We start from the raw sequence: 23,713 nt of genomic DNA on the forward strand, positions 1-23,713 counted from the left end.
AACGGGATGCCAGTCTTCTCAATGTCTTCTTGTCAAGACAGGAAGCACCCTCGGGATACTCCTGTTTGAGCACATAATTCTTAATATCATGAAACCAGGGCTTTTCATCCACCTCATTTTCTTCGACCACCTGACAGTACGCGGGCTCGGTCCTGCGTTCAATTCGAATGAGAGGTGCTTCATTGACCAATTTGACCTTCCACATGGATGCTAACATGGCTAAAGAATCAGCCACATGATTCTCAGATCTCGGAACATGTTCGAACTTGATCTCGTCAAAATACTTAATCAACTCGATGATGTAGGCTCTATAAGGGATTAAATTCTCGTGCTTCGTCTCCCATTTACCCTTTACTTGATAAATAACCAAGGCTGAATCTCCACTTACCTTGAGAAGTTTGATTCGGAGGTCGATAGCTGCTTCAAGGCCAAGAATGCATGCTTCATACTCTGCGACATTGTTTGTACATTCAAAGTCTAACCTTGCTGTAAAAGGGGTGAACCCACCTTTTGGATTCATCAGAACTGCGCCTATACCATGCCCACTGTAATTTGAAGAACCATCAAACATCATCCTCCACCAGAGACCCGGTTCCGGACCTTCCTCCGGACCTGGCTCTTCACAATCTCTCTTTATCAATAGGATGTCTTCATCAGGAAAGTCGAACTTGAGAGGCTCATAATCTTCTACGGGCTGATCTGCCAGATAATCTGATAAAATACTTCCTTTGATAGCTTTCTGCGGTACGTACTGGATGTCATATTCCGATAGCAACATGTGCCAACGGGCAAGCCTCCCCGTCTGAGCCGGCTTTTCGAAAATGTACTTTATTGGATCCATCTTCGAAATCAATAATGTGGTATGACAAATCATGTACTGCCGGAGACGTCTAGCAGCCCATGCTAGCGCACAACAAGTCTTCTCCAAGAGTGAATATCTGTTTTCACAATCAGTGAACTTCTTGCTTAGATAGTATATGGCATGTTCCTTCCTTCCAGTCTCATCATGTTGCCCAAGTACGCAACCCATAGACTTCTCAAGAACGGTAAGGTACATGAACAACGGTCTTCCAGGAACAGGAGGGATTAAGATAGGAGGCTCTTGCAAGTAATCCTTGATCTTTTCAAACGCCCGCTGACAGTCATGATTCCAATCAATAGTCTGGCCTTTGCATAGCAACTTGAAGATCGGTTCACAAGTAGCAGTCAAATTAGAGATAAACCTGGAAATATAGTTTAAACGCCCCAGAAAACATCTGACTTGTGTTTCAGTCTGCGGAGCTGGCATGTCTCGAATGGCTCGGACTTTATCAGGGTCTACTTCAATTCCTCGCTGACTGACAATAAAACCAAGTAGTTTTCCAGATCGAATACCAAAGGTACACTTAGCGGGATTCAGCTTCAATTGGTACTTTCTGAGTCGTTCAAATAACTTTATCAAATGATCCAAATGGTCCTCTTCGTTTCGAGATTTGGCGATCATATCATCCACATAAACTTCAATTTCTTTGTGCATCATGTCATGGAAGAGGGCAGTCATGGCCCGCTGATAGGTTGCTCCTGCGTTCTTCAACCCGAAAGGCATAACTTTGTAGCAGAAGGTCCCCCAAGGGGTAATAAATGTAGTCTTTTCTCGGTCGGCTGGATCCATCTTGATCTGATTATAACCGGAGAAACCATCCATAAATGAGAAAACTGCAAAACTAGCTGTATTGTCGACAAGGGTATCAATATGAGGCAATGGGAAATCGTCTTTTGGACTAGCTTTGTTCAGATCCCTGTAGTCTACGCACATTCTGACCTTACCGTCCTTTTTGGGCACTGGAACAATGTTGGCAACCCAATCAGGATACTTTGCAACCGCAAGGAAACCCGCATCCAACTGTTTCTTAACCTCATCTCGAATCTTCAAAGCCATGTCAGGTCTCGTTCTTCGAAGTTTCTGTTTGACAGGAGGACATTCTGGCTTAAGCGGTAGTTTGTGAACTACAATATCTGTGTCTAAACCTGGCATATCTTGATACGACCATGCGAACACATCAACGTATTCCTTCAAAAGCTTTATCAACCCCTTCTTGATCTCAGCCCCAAGCATTGTACCAACCTTGACCTCTTTCTTGTTCTCGTCTGTGCCAAGATTAACCAAATCTACCTGCTCCTTATCTGGTTGAAGTTCTGTGTACTCGTACTCGACCAACTTTGTCAGTTCAGTGGGTACTTCAGAATCTTCCTCACCCTCATCTTTAGCTTGATAAATGGGTGAATCCCAATCAGGAGAGACAATATCGTCATTAGATTCAACAAGGTTTGTAATGTCACTGCATGTTGAAAGGTTTATTTTATTAAATGCTTAATGAAAATGAGAGAAGTGAAAATGTATTTTAGTTTGTTTTTGAAAAGATTGCCAATTTCATTTTTAAAGGTGAAAAAAAAAACAGTGGAACAATTTGGAACAGAACAAAATGCATTTATTAATAATTGTTTGAAATGAAAGGTGGCCCTACAATGCGATCCAATAGCCTGGGGCAGAGCTAATGGATTTGAAAACACAAATGAGACATTAAATTACTTTGACACTGGAAAAATAACAGGAATCTCTATAGCCTCCCAGTTGCTCAATGTTGCACTACTCTTGAACACCAGGTTGCTTAAATCGTCATCTTCATCACCATCGCTGATGGCATTAACTTGAAAACCTCCGCTGATAAACACTTCTTGGTAAATCTTCGGACGCCCTTCGACATTTGTAGAAGCTTTATCATGAGTTGGTCTGTAACCCAACCCGTGGCGATCAGTTTTGGTCTTGACGTTGATTATCTCTCCCCAACCTTCAGGAATGCCCCTGTCAATTGTTGATCTGGTACTCTTTAAGGATGAAAAAGATGGATTACTCTGGCCTTCCACAGTCTCTTCGACCTCCACTAACACAGCATTGGCGATCTCAAGTGCTTGGAAAGAAGTTTCCAACGCGTCTTCATCGGCCTCAATATAACGGAACGAAGATAAATTACTGACCATTAAATCCTCCTCACCGTGAATAATCACCAGCTTATCATCAACTACAAACTTCATCTTTTGGTGCAAGGTAGAAGTCACAGCCCCAGCAGCATGGATCCAAGGTCTTCCAAGTAGACAGCTGTAATTGGGATTGATATCCATGACTTGGAAAGTGATATTGAAAACATGCGGACCAATCAGAATTGGAAGTTCCACTTCTCCAATCACAGCTCTACGAGAACCATCAAACGCCTTGACAATCAAAGACGTAGGCTTCACCATAGTTTCTTTGTAAGCCAACTTGCTAAGAACTCTCTTGGGTAGGACGTTCAAAGATGAACCGGTATCCACAAGCACCCTGGCTAAATTATCCTCTTGACACTTCGCTGATATGTGCAAAGCACGGTTGTGATTCGGGCCCTCTTTCGGTAGCTCTTCATTGCTGAAGCTAAGAGTATTACATGCGGTAATATTGGCGATCACACTATCAAACTGACCGGTAGTAATATCTTGAGCGACATGAGCTTGCGTCAACACTTTCTGCAAAGCAGCCCTATGAGCGGGTGAATTCAATAACAGAGACAGGATAGAGATCTTCGAAGGGGTCTGATGAAGCTGATCAACGACTTTGTAATCACTCTTCCTGATGATCCTTAAGAATTCAGCATCTGCATCATTAGTAACAACCTCTTTATTTTTATCTCTGGCAGGCACATCAGTGTTAGTAGTTGTCTCTCTAGGTGGAACCTCATCAAAACGGGGAGTGTACACGCGACCACTGCGAGTCATCCTGCTTGCCCCAGCTATGTTAGTCACACTTTCACCATCAACCTTCACTTCTTCTCTTGGAATGACCTTCCCAGATTCTTTGTCAATCGCGGTTACCTCATACTTCCAAGGTACTGCTTTGGGATCACTGAACGGAAATGGACTCGGTTTTTGGATAATCAACGGTTTAGGCTGGTCCACTGTTGGAGTAACAGGAGTCGGTATACTGAACACTGGCATGACAGAATTTGGTGCTGGCAAATTAAACACTGGTATCCTACCCCTTGATTCTGGCAAGTTGAAGGTAGGCTCAATTGCGGCTACTTCTTTCACCTGGTTAACTACTTGCAAAAAACCATCATCAATCAATCTCTGAACGTCTTTCCGAACCATAACACAACCCTTATCACATCCCTTACAGTTCGTACAACCGATATGGGAAACAGATACTAGGCCTGCTTGAAACAGCTTTGAATGGAATGCCCTGAGAGGAGTCTTAATCTGAGCTACATCAAGGATAGAATTCTCTTCAGACGAAGCATCAATGGCATTAACAGCCCCATGGTCAGGCAAAGGGTTACTTTTGACATTGGGCGGCGGATCGTTGAATGACAGAATCTTCTTTTCCATCAGATCCCTCACGAGGTTTTTCAACGCATAACAATTCTCCAAGTCGTGACCTGGCGCACCCTCATGAAATAAACAATGAGCGGCGGCATTGTAGTTGGCTGGCAAAGGATTCGGAGGCGGTCCCAAAGCTCGAGTAGTGACCAAACCGCGTTGCACTAAGTAAGGATACAACTCGGTGAACGTCATCGGAATCGGTGGACAAGTCTTGTATAGTCTCCTAGGAGCATTCTGGCGAGGTGCCTGGTTCCTCGGTTGTTGACTCGCCTGAGCGTTGGATGCTTGTTGATAATTCGGAGGAGGATAAACCGGAGGCGGATAACCAGGAACCTGTTGCATGGGCTGATAAACGGGCGCTTGTGGAGCTTGTTGGTTAAAAGATGGTGCAACAGCAGCCACGTACGGCGGTGGCGCGTACTGTACCGGGTAACCCTGTGGTTGGGCATACTGTGGCGGATATTGATATTGCCTATTCCTTCTCCTATCTGAAGACACAGCATGAGTCTCTCCCTCCTTCTTTCTCTGAGGATTGACGAAAGTCTTCTTAGCTTGGTCCTTCGAACTCATACTGCTAGAACCACTTGACATCTTTCCACTTTTAATAGCTAATTCAACCTTTACTCCAACAGCAACAATATCAGCGAAATTCGTGGTTACACTACCCACCATCCTTTCATAGAACTCAGGACGAACGGTGTCAACAAACCAGTCAGCTAATTCTTTATCAGTCAATGGAGGTTCAACCTGGGAAGCAATTTCCCTCCATCGCTGGGCGTATTCTTTAAAGGTTTCAGAATTTTTCTGCGTCATACTCAAAAGTTGTCTCCTGTCAGGAGCCAAATCCATGTTGTACTTATAATGCTTAATGAAAGCGTCAGACAAATCTTGAAAAGACTTGATGCGAGATTGGTCCAATGTTAAATACCACTTCGACGAGGCACCTTTCAGACTGTCTTGAAAACAGTGGACCATCAACTTGTCATTTTCCACATGGGCAGCCATCCTACGGTAGTACATTATCAAATGGCTTTTCGGACATGTAGTCCCTTCATAGGAATCAAAGTTCGGAGTCTTGAACTTTGGCGGAATAACTAAACCGGAAACCAAACAGATGTCTCTAGCAGCAGCACCAAAGATCTGGTCTCCTTCCATCTTTCTTAATCTTTTATCAATAGTAACAACCTCCTCACGGAGCCTATCACGCGGCTGGTACCCTTCATCATTATCATCCAGAATTTCATAAACAGGCTCATTAAGATAAGGCTGCACCCGAGTATGGACATTAGCTTGTGTGAAGGTAGGGACCACCTTTGGAGGCTCGGGAACCAAAGGCACAGTCTGTTGAACGTTCTGTATAACCGGCATGGCTTGTTGACCACTTGGTGCAACCGGCATAGTTTGTTGAACTGACATAACAACAGGCGGATGTATGAAACTCTGCGAAAGACCATAAGGAAACGGGTTCTCAACTGAAACAACCGGCGGATCTACGGCAGCGGTAGTGTTGATCTCAGAAACCACAGTAGGCTGAGTATCCATCTTTGCATTGATAACCTGAAGCAGTTCCATAATTGTTCCTACATTCCCTCGAAGGTCTGCTAGCTCGTTGTTAACGCGATCCATCTCTTGAGCGTGCTCTTCCATCCTTCTTCGAGCTTGAGCTCTAGTGTTGTATCGATTCAGGGTGACGAAACTGTACGCGTTAGAACCGAGTATGAGACAACCGGGAGACACATGAAATGCAAAATGTGATGCAAAATGCGAATGAAAGATTTCATGGAATTCAAGCCTTTACGAACATCGCGGAATACCACTGGGATCTTTATTTATTAATTTGAAAATGGATTACAAATAAATATTCTTAAAAAATCTTAACAAGGAAAAATAAAATAAAAATAAAAGCTACGAAAGCCCTAAGGAAGCGTAGTCCACGACTTCAACGAGTAGGCGGAGAGTCGGAGGAAAATAAATCCTCGTAGATTCTTCTCTTTTTGTAGGAAAGCACTTCTTCATTCTTCGCCTGCAGCTGCTTTTGTAGCTCTTCATTCTCACTGACGATAACCTGATATTTATTTTTCCACGTTTCTGCCTCATGTTGTGATCTCTTCAAAGCGATTTCCAACTTTTCAGCTTCGGACATGAATACTAAAACAGGTTCTCTTCTCGGAGGTAAAGGATCTTGGCGAGGATAAGGCATCTTCAGCTTGATGGCTCTTTCCCGGACCCAACAAAGATAGGGTTCCATAGACACACAATTCGGCTTTCCCAAACTTTCTTTGCCTTTCTTGTGCAAATGACGCCAAGCGGATACAATCTGATCTTGAAGTTCTTTGTCACCCTTAAAGAAGATTTTCTCCACATGAACACTTTTAGGCGGTTCTTTCAAGGGATACCCTAACTGTCGGCGAGCTAGGACTGGATTGTAGTTGATTCCTCCATTAAAACCAAGTAAAGGTACGTTGGCAGAGTCTCCACAGCTGTCAATAATTAGTATTCCATCATACACACGATTATACCAAACGATGTCCGAGTGTGTCAGCGCCATGACCCTTGGTGACCAAAATCCCTTGTCAAGACTCAAAAAAGACTTGGGCAAGTGCGAAATAAACCACTTGTATAACAAAGGCACACAACAGGTGATCATTCCTCCACCATGAAAATTCCGGAGATGTATGGAATGATAAGTGTTACCCAATAACGTTGGTACTGGATTGTTCTTCATGAATATTTTGATGGCGTTAATGTCAACGAATCCTTCAAAACTTGGGAAGAGTAGCATTCCATAAATAAGCAAAGCAAGGATTGTTTCAAAGGTAGGCATGCTTAAATGATCGGCATGATATTGGGCTTTCTTGATTAAGAAATGCGTAGGTAACCCTACAGTTCCGCCTTTGGCGATCATATTGCCTTTGATGTCTGACACCTTTAAGCATATGGCTTTAGCAATGTCTTCCTCTTTAGGGTTCTTCTCTAAGAAAGGGAACGGAGACCTATCCAAAATAGGTAACCCCACCAACTGAGAGTACTCTTCTAAGGTAGGTAATAGCTGATAATCTGGGAACGTGAAACAATGGTAATCCGGATCATAGAACTGTAGTAACGTAGAAAGAAGCCCATCCTTCACTTGGATTCTCAATAAGGATAATAGCCTTCCGTATTTGTCCTTGAACCTCTCTTGATCTTCAACCAAGGCTCCTAGCTTCCTTAGGTCATCCAACTTAAAATTCTTAAAAGAGTATTTCAAGGTGTTTCTCTTATTGTAATCCATGGTAGCCTACGATGTTCATAAATAAAGTTTGAATTCCATGAGATGTAATGCAATGTGATGTTTTATGGATGTAATGCACATAAACACACAAAGTCCTAGGTTAAAGGTATACGAGCGGAAGTCAAGGTCTACCCATCCCACAGAGGTATGTACTATAGGGTTAATTGTACCTGCGGAACAAGGGTTCTAAATCGGTGCCCAAAGTCATCGGTCCATCTTTCGGATATTATCAATTTCCCAATTGACTCGGTGGTTAATAATATTCTCAAGAGAACCTCTTTTGAGTGTGGTATCGCGTAGCAACTATTTTGGGATTACTCCCTCATAGTCCCCGCACTACGTCCTATATAAGGCCAAAGTGGTGTTAAGGTAACTACGGTCCCCAGTGTCATAGGCTCCCATCGAAGATAGTAAGTGTCTTCACGATTACTCGTTCAACAGAACTACCTTTCAAAAGGGCCTCAACTGAGCGGTGATTCTCAAGTCGACTTGGTCGGGATTCAACTCCCTATAAGCTTCGTTGAATCTATCACCTCCTATAATAAGTTCACTCAAATCCGGGTGTAGGACTTATCTCACAACAAAGATACCCCCCATAATACACAATAATATATACAGACAATTAATAGTATAAAATATCATACAATACACAAAATAGGGGCAACCCTTAATTATGTAGATCCCCAGTGAAGTCGCCATTTTCTGTTGCGGTGGAAATAGGATATCAAACTATTAATTAGCTTGAATCACAATTCTTAATTCACAACCGCTCTTTGATTTATCCGAAGGACAAGGTCAAAAGAGGAAAAACCTATACTTGCATCGTAAGCACAATGCGGGGAGATACCTAGGTAAGGGGTTGGTTAAGCTTAGGGAAGGTACTAGCACCCTAAACTTCGGTAGTACTCTACAGGAACCTTTTGTTGATTGTATGTCTTTTTATTTTTATTATCTGTTGGGAATATGTACTGAGCTAAAGGATAAAGTGACCTAAAAGAGACCTAAGGGTTAGTCCTAAGTTTACTCGGCAAGACGTCGCATCTTGTGCCTACATATCCTGACGGGAATGGAATCAGAGTAATTGTAGTTCCCCTCGAAAGGGAGGCTAGAAACTCCTTGACTGTGGTCAAGGTTTCGATGGGGCATAAGCATTTCTTAAGGAAACGCTTACGTGGAGCGTTGAAACTCCTATTCCTACGTTGAGGCATTGAATTGAAATTAGGGTTAAAATTAGGGATTCCACGGCGGGAAACCCTAAAGCAGAGTACGGCGACTCTTTGACCTAATGCTAGGGTAAAGGGCGTTTTCGTCCACGGCGGGACGCCTAGGCTATTGAGGTTTTGGAAACGGTCAAGGGTTTGAAAAGGGTCAAAATTTAGGGTTATTGACTCGGCGGTCACACTGCTAAACCTAATTCCTTCGGAGGGCAAGACGGTAAAAACATGCAAGCAACAGAATTATTACATGGCAGACATAAAAAATATGAAAATAAAGCAAGCAGTAAAGGAAAGCATCGCGACCACTCGCGTAAATTACAAATCCCCAAAAATGCGAAATAAAATAAACCGCGACCATGGCCTCGCATAAATTACATCCATGGGACAAAAACGAACAAATGAAATAATAATGATAAACTGAAACAAACAAATTAACCGGGGTTAGACGAAAATGAAACGGATAAGTCCAAACTGAATTTTTGATATTTTCCTTTGTTGAAAAGAAAAGTTATTATATATATTTTTTATGTTTTTGATAAGGAAGGGTTATTTTAAGACTAATGCCTTTTTTTCTAAAAAAAAACAAATTGTTTTAATTGGAAAGGTTTTTTGATTAAGAAAAGAACTTATTTTTGACTTTTGCGGTAAATAAATAAAAACAAATTAATCTAAACATTAAAAAACAACTGTGTTATTATTATCTTTTTTAAACGGTGGAGAAGGATAAAAACAAATTATAAATTATGTACCTAGCTTTTAAAACAAATTAATTATAGACTATGAATAAAAACAAATTAATCTAAATAACAACAGCAAATTTGATTATAAATTATGTATCTAACTTTTTTTTTAAACAAAGAAAATTTATTACGTAAAAGTTATATATAAAAAAAAATCTTACTTAATAACTAATTTTATTAATTAGAAGTTATTAGGAAACTTTTCAATTTACTATGTTAATAACTAATTGATTCTTGTTAAAACAATTACTAAAACTAATTACTAAATAACTAATTTACTATGTATTTAAAACAATTACTATGTTAATAACTAATTTACTATGTATTTAAAACAATTACTATAACCAAATTACCAAAACCCAACAGATAAACGTGAAAAGAAAATAGGTCATTTGGCTTTGTGGCTTGCTGCTAGGGTTTGTCCATCCTTTCTCTTTCTCTCCTTATACCGGCGGCGGCCATTGTTGCATGCTCCATGCTTCCTTCTTCTATCCTACACCTCTTCTTCTTAAACCTGAAATGCACACATCAGAGCAAAACGATTTACGGTAATAAAATCCTACCTGTACGCGTTTGCTATCGACGGCGTTTGTTGAGGTTCGTTGGCCGATGATGTTTTGCGACTGAGGCGTTGCTCGATGACGGTAATGAGTCCCGGTGGTAGTGGCAATCGGAAGGATCCACGGCCGCCACGAGTTCCCGACGTTGATCCGTTACACCGAAGCTTCGATTCTGGCTTTTTCTTCCCCTTTTCGGATTTCGGATCCCTCTTAATATTTATATCCCCCTCGAATCCACTGTGGGCTTTGATTTTTCATGATCTCCGCTGAAGTTGTTGCTAGATTTGCTGAGGTATTTTCGGAACAGATTATTAATTAGTTTTTGACTGAACGGCTTTGTTATATTGTTGCTGTGCTTTTGGATCCGGATTTTACGTTTATTGATTTTATTTCGGATTTGCTGGCTGATATTGTTTTGGATTGTTGAACGGATCCAGTGGATTTGAAAACTTGTTAATTAAACCGGTTCGATGGACTGGCTTCCTGAACCGTTTTTCTGAACTGGTTTCTGAATTGGTTTTGTTTGAACTATTTCAGCTTGTTGGACTTTTTGTTGGAATTGTGTTTCTTCATAGGATGATTGGAGTTAAGGTCCCATTTGGGGCAAACCGTCCTCCTGAGAAAAATCACTTCTCAAACCGGCTTTTCAAATAAGCTCTTTTCTGTATAATCTCTTTTTGGCCAAGCAATCTCAAAATGCAGTTTTCCTCTCAAACCGGCTTTTCAAATAAGCTCTTTTTTGTATAATCTCTTTTTGGCCAAGCAATCTCAAAATGCAGTTTTCCTCTTCCTCTTTCGGTGCCTTTCGATAAGAACAAACATCTGCCCTGTTCTGACCGAGGTCGCGAACCGGACATCCGATGATGATATCTCTGAGGGTGTCAAATTAACCGATTCAATTTCCTTGTTTTGCTCATTTTGCAGGTTTGAAGATATGTCGGAAAGGTCGGAGAATCGGAGCGAATAGACATCGGACAGCATAGTAACTTAAGAATTTTATGATTCCTTTTGTAGAAAATGTACTTATTATTTTTGTAATTTTAGGTATTATTATTTTTGTGTAAAGAGCTAATAAAAATTCCTTATTTTTGTGGAAAATTATTATTATGATTATGCAAAACAAAATGAAAACCACTGCATATGCTGTTTGTTTAATGTTGGAAATAGAATTAAAATAAAACTATGAAATAAAGTTATAATTTTTTTTTTAAAATGAAGTTATCTAAAATGAAATGAAAACTTAAAACGGGATTAAATGAAATGAAAACTTAAAACGGGATTAGCTATTTTAAAATGAAATAAAACTTAAAATGAGATTAGTTATTTTAAAATGAAATAAAACTTAAAATGAGATTATCTATTTTAAAATGAAATAAAACTTAAAATGAGATTATCTATTTTAAAATGAAATAAAACTTAAAATGAGATTATCTATTTTAAAATGAAATAAAACTTAAAATGAGATGAGTTATTTTAAAATGAAATAAAACTTAAAATGAGATTAGTTATTTTAAAATGAAATAAAACTTAAAATGAGATTAGTTATTTTAAAATGAAATAAAACTTAAAATGAGATTAATTATTTTAAAATGAAATAAAACTTAAAATGAGATTAATTATTTTAAAATGAAATAAAACTTAAAATGAGATTAATTATTTTAAAATGAAATAAAACTTAAAATGAGATGATCTATTTTAAAATGAAATGAAATATAAAATAGAATTAAATAAAATTAATTTAAAATAAAATGACGGTACAATGCAATATGGTTATCCGACTAACTTCGCTTCCGACACCATTTCCGATTAAAATCTCCCAACCAGATCAAACAAACCAAAGTTCCTGATTACAACTCAAAATTCAAACTTGACGGCCGGCTGTAAACAAATGACCGTTTTGCCCTTCATAAGCTAAAGAGCGCACCACGCGATGTTTCCTGCAAAAATCAACCAACTACAAGAACTTGTTAGTAATTAGTTAAATGCAAAAATGCAACAGAACGCGAGATGGTTCGACTAATCTTAGGGCAAAATTTGGGGTGTTACACAGTTCCTCAATGATGATTATAGAAAGTGAATCCAACAAGCACGAGCAAGATTGATGAAGATTTTGATGAGAATTGATCAAAAATGTTGGAAAAAGTTTGAGAGAATTTGGTGAAAATTGGAGGGAAATTCTGTTACAATCTTGAGAAATGTGAATGTGATTATGATTTTCTGTTATGCTTAACACTTTATACCACATCCTAATCAATTTGCTAATCACAATTAGCAAAATTGAGTGAATTAGTGAAATGTGATTTTCAAGTGAAATGTCAAAATGGTCCTTTTCCAAATTAGGCCAATGTAACAGTAAATGACAGTTGAAGCAAGTTCTAAATGCTATTTGGGATGTGTATGAATAGGCCTTGTATGCAAAAACCATGTAATTCTCAAAATCACCATTTTTCCCACCAATTTTCAAATAATCCACTTGAAAAATGACTTTTTGCCATGATTATTTTTAATGAAATTTGATCATGCATCATGAAAGTAAATGTGAAATGGGGTTTTCTCAAAGAAAGATCACCCAATTTGGCCATTCCATGTGAAAGTTATGCCACTTTGAACTTAGGCATTTTTGGAAAATGATTTGATCACAACTTGCCAACCATACATGAGAAATTCATGTTCTTGGACTTTTTGGAAAGGTGAGAGCAAGATCTACAACTTTCATGTTGAACAAAATTTCATTTGAAGCATTTTTGGACATGTAATTTTGTGATGAAAAACTTTCCATTTTTGGAAACTTTCAATTACAAGTCACTTTCCATTTTTGGAAAGTTTTCTCCTGACTTTATTTTCTTCATTCTTGATGTTTAAAATGTCAAATGAAACTTGTGTCAACATGAATGAAGTGTATCCAACCTTCTCCCACCTCCAAATCCATCAATTCAAGCACAGTTGACCACAGTTGACTTTTCTGACTGATAGATGAATCTGGCTATGCACTGATCAAGTTGAGCCTCAAACTCCTGATGAAATGGCTCAATGATGAAACCCTAGCTTCCATAAGCTCAATATAATCACATGATGATCCCCATATCCATTGTAGACCCCATCTCCATGCCATGCCCTGATTGGCCTAATGCAGATGATTCAACTGATTAGGGTTGACCAGTGGTCAAAACCCTAATCTCAAGGTATCTGATCAATCTTCTTGAATCTCTTGGATGATAGCAAGACCATGATGATGATGATGTATCATAGCAACCAAGATCAAGCTCAATCTTCTTGAGAAATCATGAAACCCTAATTTGAATCACACACCCTCAGATGGCTAATGATCCAGTCCATTCAATCAATGAAACCCTCAGCTTGAATCTCAACCTCTTATCTTCTGAACAAGACCTAGAAGGATGACTTGCTCCATGTTACCACATGATATGCAATATGCAATGTTTAATGACCTACAAATGATATGTAAAAAATGCAAAGCTAGTCCCAAGAGAGGAGGGCAAATTTTGAGGTGTTACAGCTATAAATGTGATAAACCATTTCTTGAGAGAGAGTGTACTTGTACGGTTAGGGCCCCAAACATCACTAGGTATAAAAGAAAAAGGTTTTGATGGTTTATAAGGTTGTATTGAAAACTAGGAACGATGATGCTTTGCAAATTCACATGCTTCACATTTAAACGAAGAAAAGTTTTTATTGTGAAATATCTTAGGAAACAAGTGTTTTAAGTAACGAAAACTAGGATGACCTAATCTTAAATGCCATACCATAATGTTGTCATCTTTATTATTCAAAACAGAAAAAGACTCAAAGTAGGAACTTATTGTTTTTGAAGGTAGTTGTGATGCAGATCCAATTTCAAGGTAGTAGAGTCCTCCACTCTCCTTAGCACTGCCAATCATCTTCCCCGAATTCAAATCCTAAAAGACACAGTGAGATCGGAAAAAATTAGTTTGACAATTTATATCTTGGGCTAATTTACTCACGGATATTAAATTACAAGATAAATTTGGAACATGAAGGACATTATTAAGAGTTAACATTTGAGACAACACAACTGACCCTTTACCTGCAATGGATGAAAAAGAGCCATCTGCAATTTTTATTTTTTGATTACCTGCACATGGACTATATGAAGTGATCGGAGGCTCCTGAATCTACTATCCAAGTATGACTGGGATTGACACTAAGAAATGCAGAATTACCTTTTGTTGCTATAGAGCAAGAAGGGGTTGGAGACTCAAGAAGTTTGTACAGTCTGTCTAGTTGCTCCGTAGTGAATGGAAACTGAGACGAAGGAGGTTGCTGCCCTTAATCAGAATTACTCGCCTGAAATGCATGACCACTTTTCTTCTTCCAGTTAGGAGGTTTGCCTTTGAGCTTCCAATAAGTTTCACGTGTATGCCATTCACGCTTGCAGTGATTACATCAAGGAACTTTGTCTGACCTTCTTCCCTCGTCAAGGTTCCTAGTAGCCAGAGCTGAGCCTTCAGATTCAGAATTTCGTTGTGTCTTACCCATCATAATTCCTTGCCGTGCCTATTCCCTTCTTATTACTGCAAAAATTTCACGAAGAGTTGGCAATGGTACTTTTCCTAAAACTCTACCTCTTACCTCATCAAGGTCTTCTGTACACCTCCAATTGTCATCATAACAGAGATCTAACTCTTGCCACAGTGTTAACAGTTCATTGTAATAAACAGTTACACTCCTGTCACCTTGTTTTGCATGCCATAACTTTGATTTTAAACCAAAAATTTGAGAGGAGTTTTGAATATCAGAGTATGTTTCCTTAACAGCTTCCCAAACATCCTTTGCGGAAGGTAAAAACATGTAAGACTTACCTATTCCAGTTTCCATAGAGCTTACCAGCCACACAATAATCAAGGAGTTTTTCGACTTCCATTGTTTGTAACGAGGGTCTCCTGTTGTCGGTTCAGCTACTGCTCCTGTTAAGAAATCAATTTTTCCTTTGCTATCCAATACCAATCGAACGGTTTGAGCCCATTCATTGTAGTTATTCCCATTCATTTTAGGGATATTGACCTTGAGGCAGTATGAGGAACCCTCTTGATCATTACCGCCTATGTTGGAATAACCGTCACCAAAAACAATCTTGTTCCTGTTTCCATTGTTGCCGTCATTACTGCCATTGTTTATGACCATCGGCGGTTCCTCATTTACATCGTTTCCGCGGCCACCGCCGTTTCCACGACCGAAGCCCGAATCAGATTGTTGTTGGTCGCCATTACTGCTATTGTTTATGACCACCGGAGGTTCCCCATGTACACCGTTTCCGCGGCCACCGCCGTTTCCACGGCCACCACCCAAATCGGATTGTGGTTGGTCGCCATGGTTGGATCCAGTGTAGGCTTGTGATAGGGGATGCCACCTGTTGTTGTCATTCGCCATAGGAGGTTAACAAAGTATGTGAATTGGGTCGAACAAAAAATATGTTCAGAGAAATTTTATGGTAACCCCTAAACCAACAAAAATAGGCTGAGGAAAGTTTTAAGATCTGATGTGAAACGTTTACCCTTCAAAATTCGTGACGTAATCAAGAAACTCAACAAATTAACATTGTAATAATTTGTCTTAACCTATTAACAAATTAACATCACAACCTGTCATGACAGTTATCCTTGAGAATTTCTAAACATTCGTACAAGATAATTTCATATAAATAGACCACAACTCATTCACAATGGAAAACAAGGCAGAACCCACTCAACCTGCATAAGCCTTTTCTAATAGCAGAGTTGTAGTTCTTGCGAGTGACAAAACCATCATCAATTAACTAACATGCTCATCCAAAGTTGCTTCATCTTTCCACATATTTAAGTTTCACTTTAACAGAGATAAATAAAAATTTAGATTAACACTAACCTAATCCACTCTAACCTGAAGCATAATTAACTAACTATAGAGTTTGAGTAGAATAGCTAACCGCCCGATCCAATTGGACTCCCTCCATTCCATTTCACCATGTAGTCGACTCAAAAGAGTTCTGCCACGGCGTCCTAACAGAACATACATTTCAATTTCATAAAAGTTGTGTAAGTTACCAACCTGTCACTAACAGAAATACGCAACTAACATAAGATACAAAGGCATTCGAAGTAACCGCGTTCCCTGAACAACTAACCGAATTAACTGATTAAAAATTGACGGCTTAACAGTTTGTAACAGTGAGAAACGTTTAACAACCTTCCATTTCCAGAGCTCAACTGAAAGAGCTCTAACTACTTTATGTTAACATGACACTTCTATAAATATCACCTGCACATAAAGCTGAGGGGGAACTCGTTCTTCGATCTTCATCCGACTCTCTCTCAACCTCACGCATAGCCCAATTAGGAAGCCATTGGAGCTTCACATTGAAGCTCTAGTTACACTTGCGATAGACCGCATCAAGCACACAAACATCAAGAAGGATTCAACACCGCTAAAGCGTTTCGAACCAGAATGGCAACGACACATATGAAGAAGAAGAAGATCGAGTGTCCAAGAATTCGAGAGTCTACCTTATCTTCAGACATTCGTTCCGACTTCGTCCCCGATGTACTCGAGTTTGGCCGGAGCAATCCCCAATTCCGAAGGTTATTATGCTTGTTTGAATCTCTCTTTTTCTTATTTCCAATTGATAAAGTTAATATAGATAGGCTGTAACCCCGGGATTAGGGAACGAACCGAGCCGTAGGAGAAGCTTAATTTAGTTTTTCTTATTCTAGGTTTCTAAGTTTCTTTCCCTGATTCGAGTTATCGGTCGTTGAATTGATGGAAGTGAAGGGATAGGTTAGAGAGAGGACGCCAAGACGAACATTTTGGATGGTCAATATGGAACCTTTGGCCGCTCCGCCGCCTCCGGCATGGCGGAGCCTCTATTTTTTAGGGAGGCGTCATTGAGTGAGGAGAGACACATAGTGGATGCATTTTTCTCCCGTTTTAATACCTGGCCATGTGATTATTGAGCTTTAATGTGAATCAATGTGCATTCATGACACGCGCACATGTGCTGACCATCATCAAGGAATCTTTGACCGAAATGCTAGCTGGACCTGAGTCAGCTTCTAGATCCTTATCCTTTTGGGATTTTTTTGCTAGGATGGTTCTATTTTTGAGCGTGATCGGCCTTGAGAAGATGGAATAGCACTACCTTAATCTTAGCACACACCTCCGCTCCCTCTTGCACCCCTTCGCAAGAATTGATTTCCTTGGGCCTTGACCCCGCGAGGCCCGTACGCAATAACACGAAAGCACTACTGCACCCCTCTCTGGAGCACAACAATTTTTTTCTAGCCAAAATACCACTATTACTGGGCCTGAATTAAGGCCAAACCTATTTGTGTTACCTTGAGTTTTCTATTATTATTAACATTATATTTAGGGTCAATTAGGATATACTAATTAGAGTTAATATAAATTAGTTAGGTTTTAATCTTGATTTAATTCTTAAGAATAATAGATTTTAAATTAATTAGGTTAAGAAATTTTTAGATTAAATACAAATTAATTAGAGTTTTTAGAATTTTAATTAGATATTAGAAATATTGGAAATCAATTAGGATTATTAGAAATCTTTAGATAATTAGAATTGCTAGACTATTCGATTCTTAGAATTGGAGTTTGAGTAGAATTTCCATGATTATAATGTTAATTTAATATTAACCATTTTTAGCATAATGACCATTTTGCCCTTTTAGGATTTATTTTGGTTTTGACCATGAACACACACTCCTTTAGGGATAAAATTTAACATAGAATTCCAATCCAAAAGTTTGATTAACATTAACATGCTCCCTTAGGACTCTTAACATAGATTTTTAACCAACTTGGATTAACCAAGGCATGATCCCTTAGGACAGTTTGGTTAGTTTCCATGATTATAATGTTAATTCAATATTAATCATTTTTAGCATAATGACCATTTTCCCTTTTAGGATTTATTTTGGTTTTGGCCATGAACGCACACTCCTTTAGGGATAGAATTTAACATAGAATTCCAATCCAAAAGTTTGATTAACATTAACATGCTCCCTTAGGACTCTTAACATAGATTTTTAGTCAACTTGGATTAACCAAGGCATGATCCCTTTGGACAGTTTGGTTAATTTCTAACCATTAGATTAGATTCTAACGTAATTCTCAAAACTAAATAAAACCTCCGATTCGAATTGATCAAAAGCAATTTTAATCAACTAAATCCTTTGAACTTGTATAATCCCACAATCTAACTTTAGTGACCAAGAGACGCTTGGTCATTTGATAAGACTTTTTCTTCTAAGCTGTGGAGCTCGAGGCCTCAAGTCAAGATTCTCAATCAAGGCATCCTCAGTCATACCAAGAAGTGGATAATACAAGTATTTCAAAGGTGGAAACTTCGAGAGCTTGTTAAATCAAAGTTGGAATCGTGTGGCATGAGCCTTAAGTAATAGATAAGGAGTGGGACTAGATAATTCCTACCCCCATTTTGGATATCTTTGGGTATGGGATGAATGACCCAGTGCTCATCGTATTCACCTATATTCACAGACTTTAGCACAATTCTAATCATACGATTGACAAGTCTCTCTCCCTTCATAAAGCATCATGCAACAAGTAAGGACTACATCAATAACTTAGCAATCATGAATCAAGTTGCACGACACGAGCCTTAAGCAATAGAGAAGGAGTGGGGCTGGATAATTCCTACCCCCAATCTGAACATCTTTGGGCATGGGACGAATGATTGAGTGCTCATTGTATTCACCTCTATTCAAAGACTTTAGTGCAATTCGAATCAAACGATTGTTAAGGTCTTCATTACAAGAAACAACAACAAATATTCTTCTCCTTCAACTTGAATGTTAAGACAAGAGTTACATGTCAAGAGCCTTAAGTAGTAAAGAAGGAATGAGACTGGAGCTTTCCTATACTCATTCTGGATATATTTTGGTGCGAGACGTTTGACTCGTTGCTTATCGTATATGTAGCACCTCAAATTTGCACCCCCCATTCATTCACTCTTTTCATGTTTAGGTCATTGACATTACACTAACATTTCATTAACATTGCATAGAGCATTACATCACATTCAACTGGCATGGGCATCAGGAGAATTCCTCTGTGCAAGAGAGCAAGGTTCATGAGAAAAAGGCCCTATGGGTGTTCCAATGAGCTTATGTGAACCCAAGGTTCATTTTGAAACAACTTGACCAAGTATCAGAGGTTCAAAGTCCACAGTGCAGTTTCAGGTCATCTAGGACCCATAAAAGTCAACTGCAAGCCAACTGAGGGCTAGGAGATGGAGAAATGGTTTGAGACACTTCATTCATGTCTAAAAGAGGTTTATTCAACATGTCAAACTCATACCTTGAAGATTTTGAAGCCAGATCAAAAGTTTCCCAAAATGGAAAGTGACATGTAATTTCAAGTTTCCAAAAATGGCAAGTTTTTGGACCAACTTCAACTCAACTTTCCAACATCAAAGAAGCTTCAAATGAAATTTTGTCCAACATGAAAGTTGAAGATCTTTCTCTCCCATTTCCAAAAAGTCCAAGTTCATGAATTTCTAATGAATGGTTAAGGAGTTATGATCAAATCATGGCAAAGTGTGCTTGAAACTTCAAATGGCCATATCTTTTGAACCAAAACTCCAAATTTGGTGGTTCTTTTTGAAAAATGTTTCTCATGTCATGAAGTTTCTAAATCAACCATCATATTGCATGAATTTCCAACACATGAGCATCTGCACATCCAAGTCAATTTTGGAGGGAAAAGTGGAAATTTAAAAAGGGTGCATTGTATGGACTTTCTACTAATGCCATTGTGTTTAAAATGTAATTTTGAGTGAATTTGGGCCAGCATGGTGTACTGTTCACGCATGCATTTCATGCATGAGGTGAAAATGCAAATTTGTGCATGCACCTTATTTCTTTCTAATCCCAATTAAACATGGCTTAGTGTTAATTTCAGAATGATTAGCAAGGGGTATAAAAGCTTAATCACAACTGCATTGCTCAGAATACACATTTTCAGATCTAGATTTGAGAATTGATCAAAATTTTCTCTCACAAAGAACTTCCAAATTCTTCACACAAACACTCATTTCCTTGGTGAATTCATGATCATGGAGTGGTTTTGAGTGAGATTGAACGTGCATCTTGTGTTTTTCTGCTCAATTTCGTGCATGCTCAAGCTTGGATGCACCAATGGAGTTTTCAAATTAAGCTAGATCCACGCGTGTTTGAGCTTTAATTTCTCCATCAATCATCTCTACAAGCATCCTGGAAGTGATCTGGATCGTTACAAGTGCTGGATTATGCAAAACCATAACCTGCTCTTCAAGAGGTAGGAAATTCGATCTCACTTATTCTCAAATCCATGTGTATGTTTGCGTAGATCTTTGTTTGCTGAGAATTCTGAGCTAAAAATCAATTGAAATGGTGTAGTATTCATTGAGTTATACGCGTTTGAAGTTTGAGATGCAAAAATGTTCATGTTCGATTTGAACTTGTTATGATGTTTTAGCATGAATTGTTAGTTGATCTATGATGTACATGGAATAAGGATTTGAATGATATAATTTTGTTGAATTCTGGGCGTTTCTGGATTTTCTGGAAAACTGATGCATAAGGTTCATCATCTTCATCTTCTTCCTCATGAAGAAGATGAAGATTCATGCGTTCTGGAGATTTACGTCGGTTTCTGGAGAATAGCGTTGGTTTCAAGCGACGTTTTCTGAATATTTCGCACGCAGCTTAAGGTTTAGGGAGAAACGGTGGCGTTTTGGTAATTAGCGCGCATTTCATTCAAAAATTGACTGGCTTCGATCCTCAGCGAGGGCATTATTTCAATTGTTCAGCATTTTTTGCTTTTTCCCTCCAAATCACATGCCATGTACATATTTGAATTTCATTTTTTCTATCAACTTGTAAAAATCATAACAAATTGAAAAATGCATCAAATCACTCCCAATTTTTTGCAAAATGATCCTTGTGATGTCCAGTTTTTTATGATGATGAGTTTGCAAGTTGTGCCTGGCTGTAATTTTATTTGTGCTAGGTTCATTGAACACATGTGCATTTGTGACATTGCCTTACTCTTTCTATCATGAAATGCTTGTTTTTAATCCAATGGACTTGAAATTTTACATGTTGATTCTAGACACGTTGATGGACCTTTGAGGCTTTGTTTGATATTTTTATCATGTACCAATTCTGTTTTATGCTTGTGTTTGCATGGTGTGACAATTTGTGTCACACATTTGGTTGTCTTACTTGTGCTATTTGATTTCCATGCCAAATGACCTCTAATGCTTCTGATTTTTTGTGTGATGGATTTTTGGATGTGTTGAATACTTATGAATTTTTCCAGAATTATTTGAATCATTTCTGTTTTGATTGGGAATTTTCATTCTTAATGTTCAAATGTGTGCCTTGAATTGGTCATTGACTTCTCTTGCCTATTACATGAACTTGTATGATTATTTTGGTTTAGTTCTTTTTAGGACTTGTTCTTGATTGATTAAATATGATTCATGTTGAATATCAAGTTCTGTTTTGGATTTTTGATTCCCTTTTGACCCTAGGCTTTGACCTAGTGGTTTGTTACTCACATTTGAGTTGTGACTTTCAGGTTCAAGAATGCATCTCCATGATTGATGTTGCTCCTTCATTTGAGCTTGATAATTTGTTATTGTTGACTAATACTTGCTGTTTTATAGGCCTTGATGATGGTTCACTTGTGTTTATGGCTTATGTGTTGCATATTGGGTTGTTTGTTTGATATTGACTGTTGATTATTGTCTGGATTTTGTACTGATTGGTTTAGCTGTTTCCACAGGTACTTAAGTTGCTTTAAGTTCATTTGAACTTTGCTTTGCTTGCTTGTGGATGGCATACCACTGAGGTATAATCCCTTGATCTTCATGTAGTCTGGAAGACCTGCCATGTTACTTTGGCAGGCACCTGTCTGAAGCCCTCCTTAAGAGGCAATGTTTGTGGATGTTTAATTTTGTGCCAAGCAGGTAAAGACCTCTTAAGAGGCAATTGGCAGATGAAAGGGATGTGCAATCCATCCCCTGCTATTCAGTGTGTCATTCACTTTGCTCACACCATGTGTTGACGCATCTTGAATAAGAACCCAAGATCTTGTTGTGTCAGTCATATGGAGAAGAGTTCCTTCATTCTGAACTCCCACACTTTCTATTTGAGTCAAGCTCTCCCAGGCCAGGGATAAGAGCTGTGAGGTCTTTCCCTCACTTCCCATTTCATCTGCTTCACCCTAACTCTCAATGTTAGGGTTAAGAGCTAAAAATACCCCATTCCAGTTGGCTTGTTTCTACAGCCCAGCCTTGTTTGAGCCAATTGATTGCATATAGTGTGTGATACTTGTGCTTGTGTTTGTTTGATGTGTTGTTTAGGATAGCTTGCTTCCTGTGCAAGTTAGGATAGAAACCTCAACATAGGGATCATATGCATGACAACTTCTAGGCTCGAGTCGTAGTCTCCCTAGTCGCTTGTTATCTCCCTTGTCTCTGGTTAGGTTAGAAGTTCTTTCCCTGTTAAGGGGAACTACGTCGCCCTGATCCTCATACCAGATGAGGTACGTAGGCAGGAGATGAGCAGATCTCTCCGGGCGCCCTTTTTTCTTTTTCAACCCTTTGTGTGTGTTTGGAGTCTGACATAAGCCTAGCGATTGGCAGTCGGTTTCCTGTCTGTATCTCTTTGTTTGGAGTCTGACGTAAGTCTAGCGATTGGCAGTTAGTTTCCTGTGTGTGTTTTGTTGGTTCGGAGTCTGATGTAAGTCCAGCGATTGGCCTTCGGTTTCCATGTTTGCCTGTTTGTGTGGAGTCTGACGTAAGTCCAACGATTGGCAGTCGGTTTCCTGTTTGTGTTTTGTTTGGCGTGCGTTAGCCGAGCTACGAGTGCTCTGATTCTTCTCTGGTTAGGGAAGATACGTATGCATAGGATGCGACATCCTAGCGAGCACGTTTCCCCTGTCCCCGAACTACGTCGACTCTGATGTCTGTGTCTGACAGACTACGTAGGCCCAGGATGCGATATCCTTCCGAGTCTCCTTCTTCCGTCTTTCATCTGTGTTTCAGTCCAGTTTTGTGCAGTTCTTGAGCAGTTATCTAGGAACCTTTCTTCTATTCTCTGAGCGTGGATCCCGTCGAGTACGACGGATGCGTAGGGGTGCTAATACCTTCCCTTCGCATAACCGACTCTCGATCCTTGCATCTCTGGTCGCGAGACCATTCCTTTCCAGGTTTACTTCGAGCGTTTCCTTTCCCGCCTTTGGGATAAATAACGCACGGTGGCGACTCTGTTGTTTCTTTTTCCCGCCGGTTTTTCGCGTAATGCGACAGCTGGCGACTCTGCTGGGGAAAGACCGAGAAGTTGACCTATTGCTGGTCCATCTTCCCTAAGCGAGTCAATCCTAGCGCTCTTTAGGATAGTTGTGGTTGCTTTTACTGCTTTATTTATTGCATTTATTAGTATGATGTGATTGTATATACGTGCATTATGTGTTTGCATGCATTATTTATCATTGTGC

General features: G+C 39.2%; 1 protein-coding gene across 1 annotated transcript; it reads right to left on the reverse strand.

The window, feature by feature from the left end:
* Positions 1-6,328: 6,328 nt before the first annotated feature.
* LOC127137332 (uncharacterized) lies at positions 6,329-7,660 on the reverse strand. Its single transcript, XM_051063804.1, has one exon. It carries the CDS (start codon positions 7,658-7,660, stop codon positions 6,329-6,331), a length of 1,332 nt encoding a protein of 443 aa, XP_050919761.1.
* Between the last annotated feature and the right edge of the window lie 16,053 nt (positions 7,661-23,713).

The sequence above is a fragment of the Lathyrus oleraceus genome, chromosome 4, assembly GCF_024323335.1.
Source record: "Lathyrus oleraceus cultivar Zhongwan6 chromosome 4, CAAS_Psat_ZW6_1.0, whole genome shotgun sequence".
Classification (NCBI taxonomy): Eukaryota; Viridiplantae; Streptophyta; class Magnoliopsida; order Fabales; family Fabaceae; genus Lathyrus; species Lathyrus oleraceus.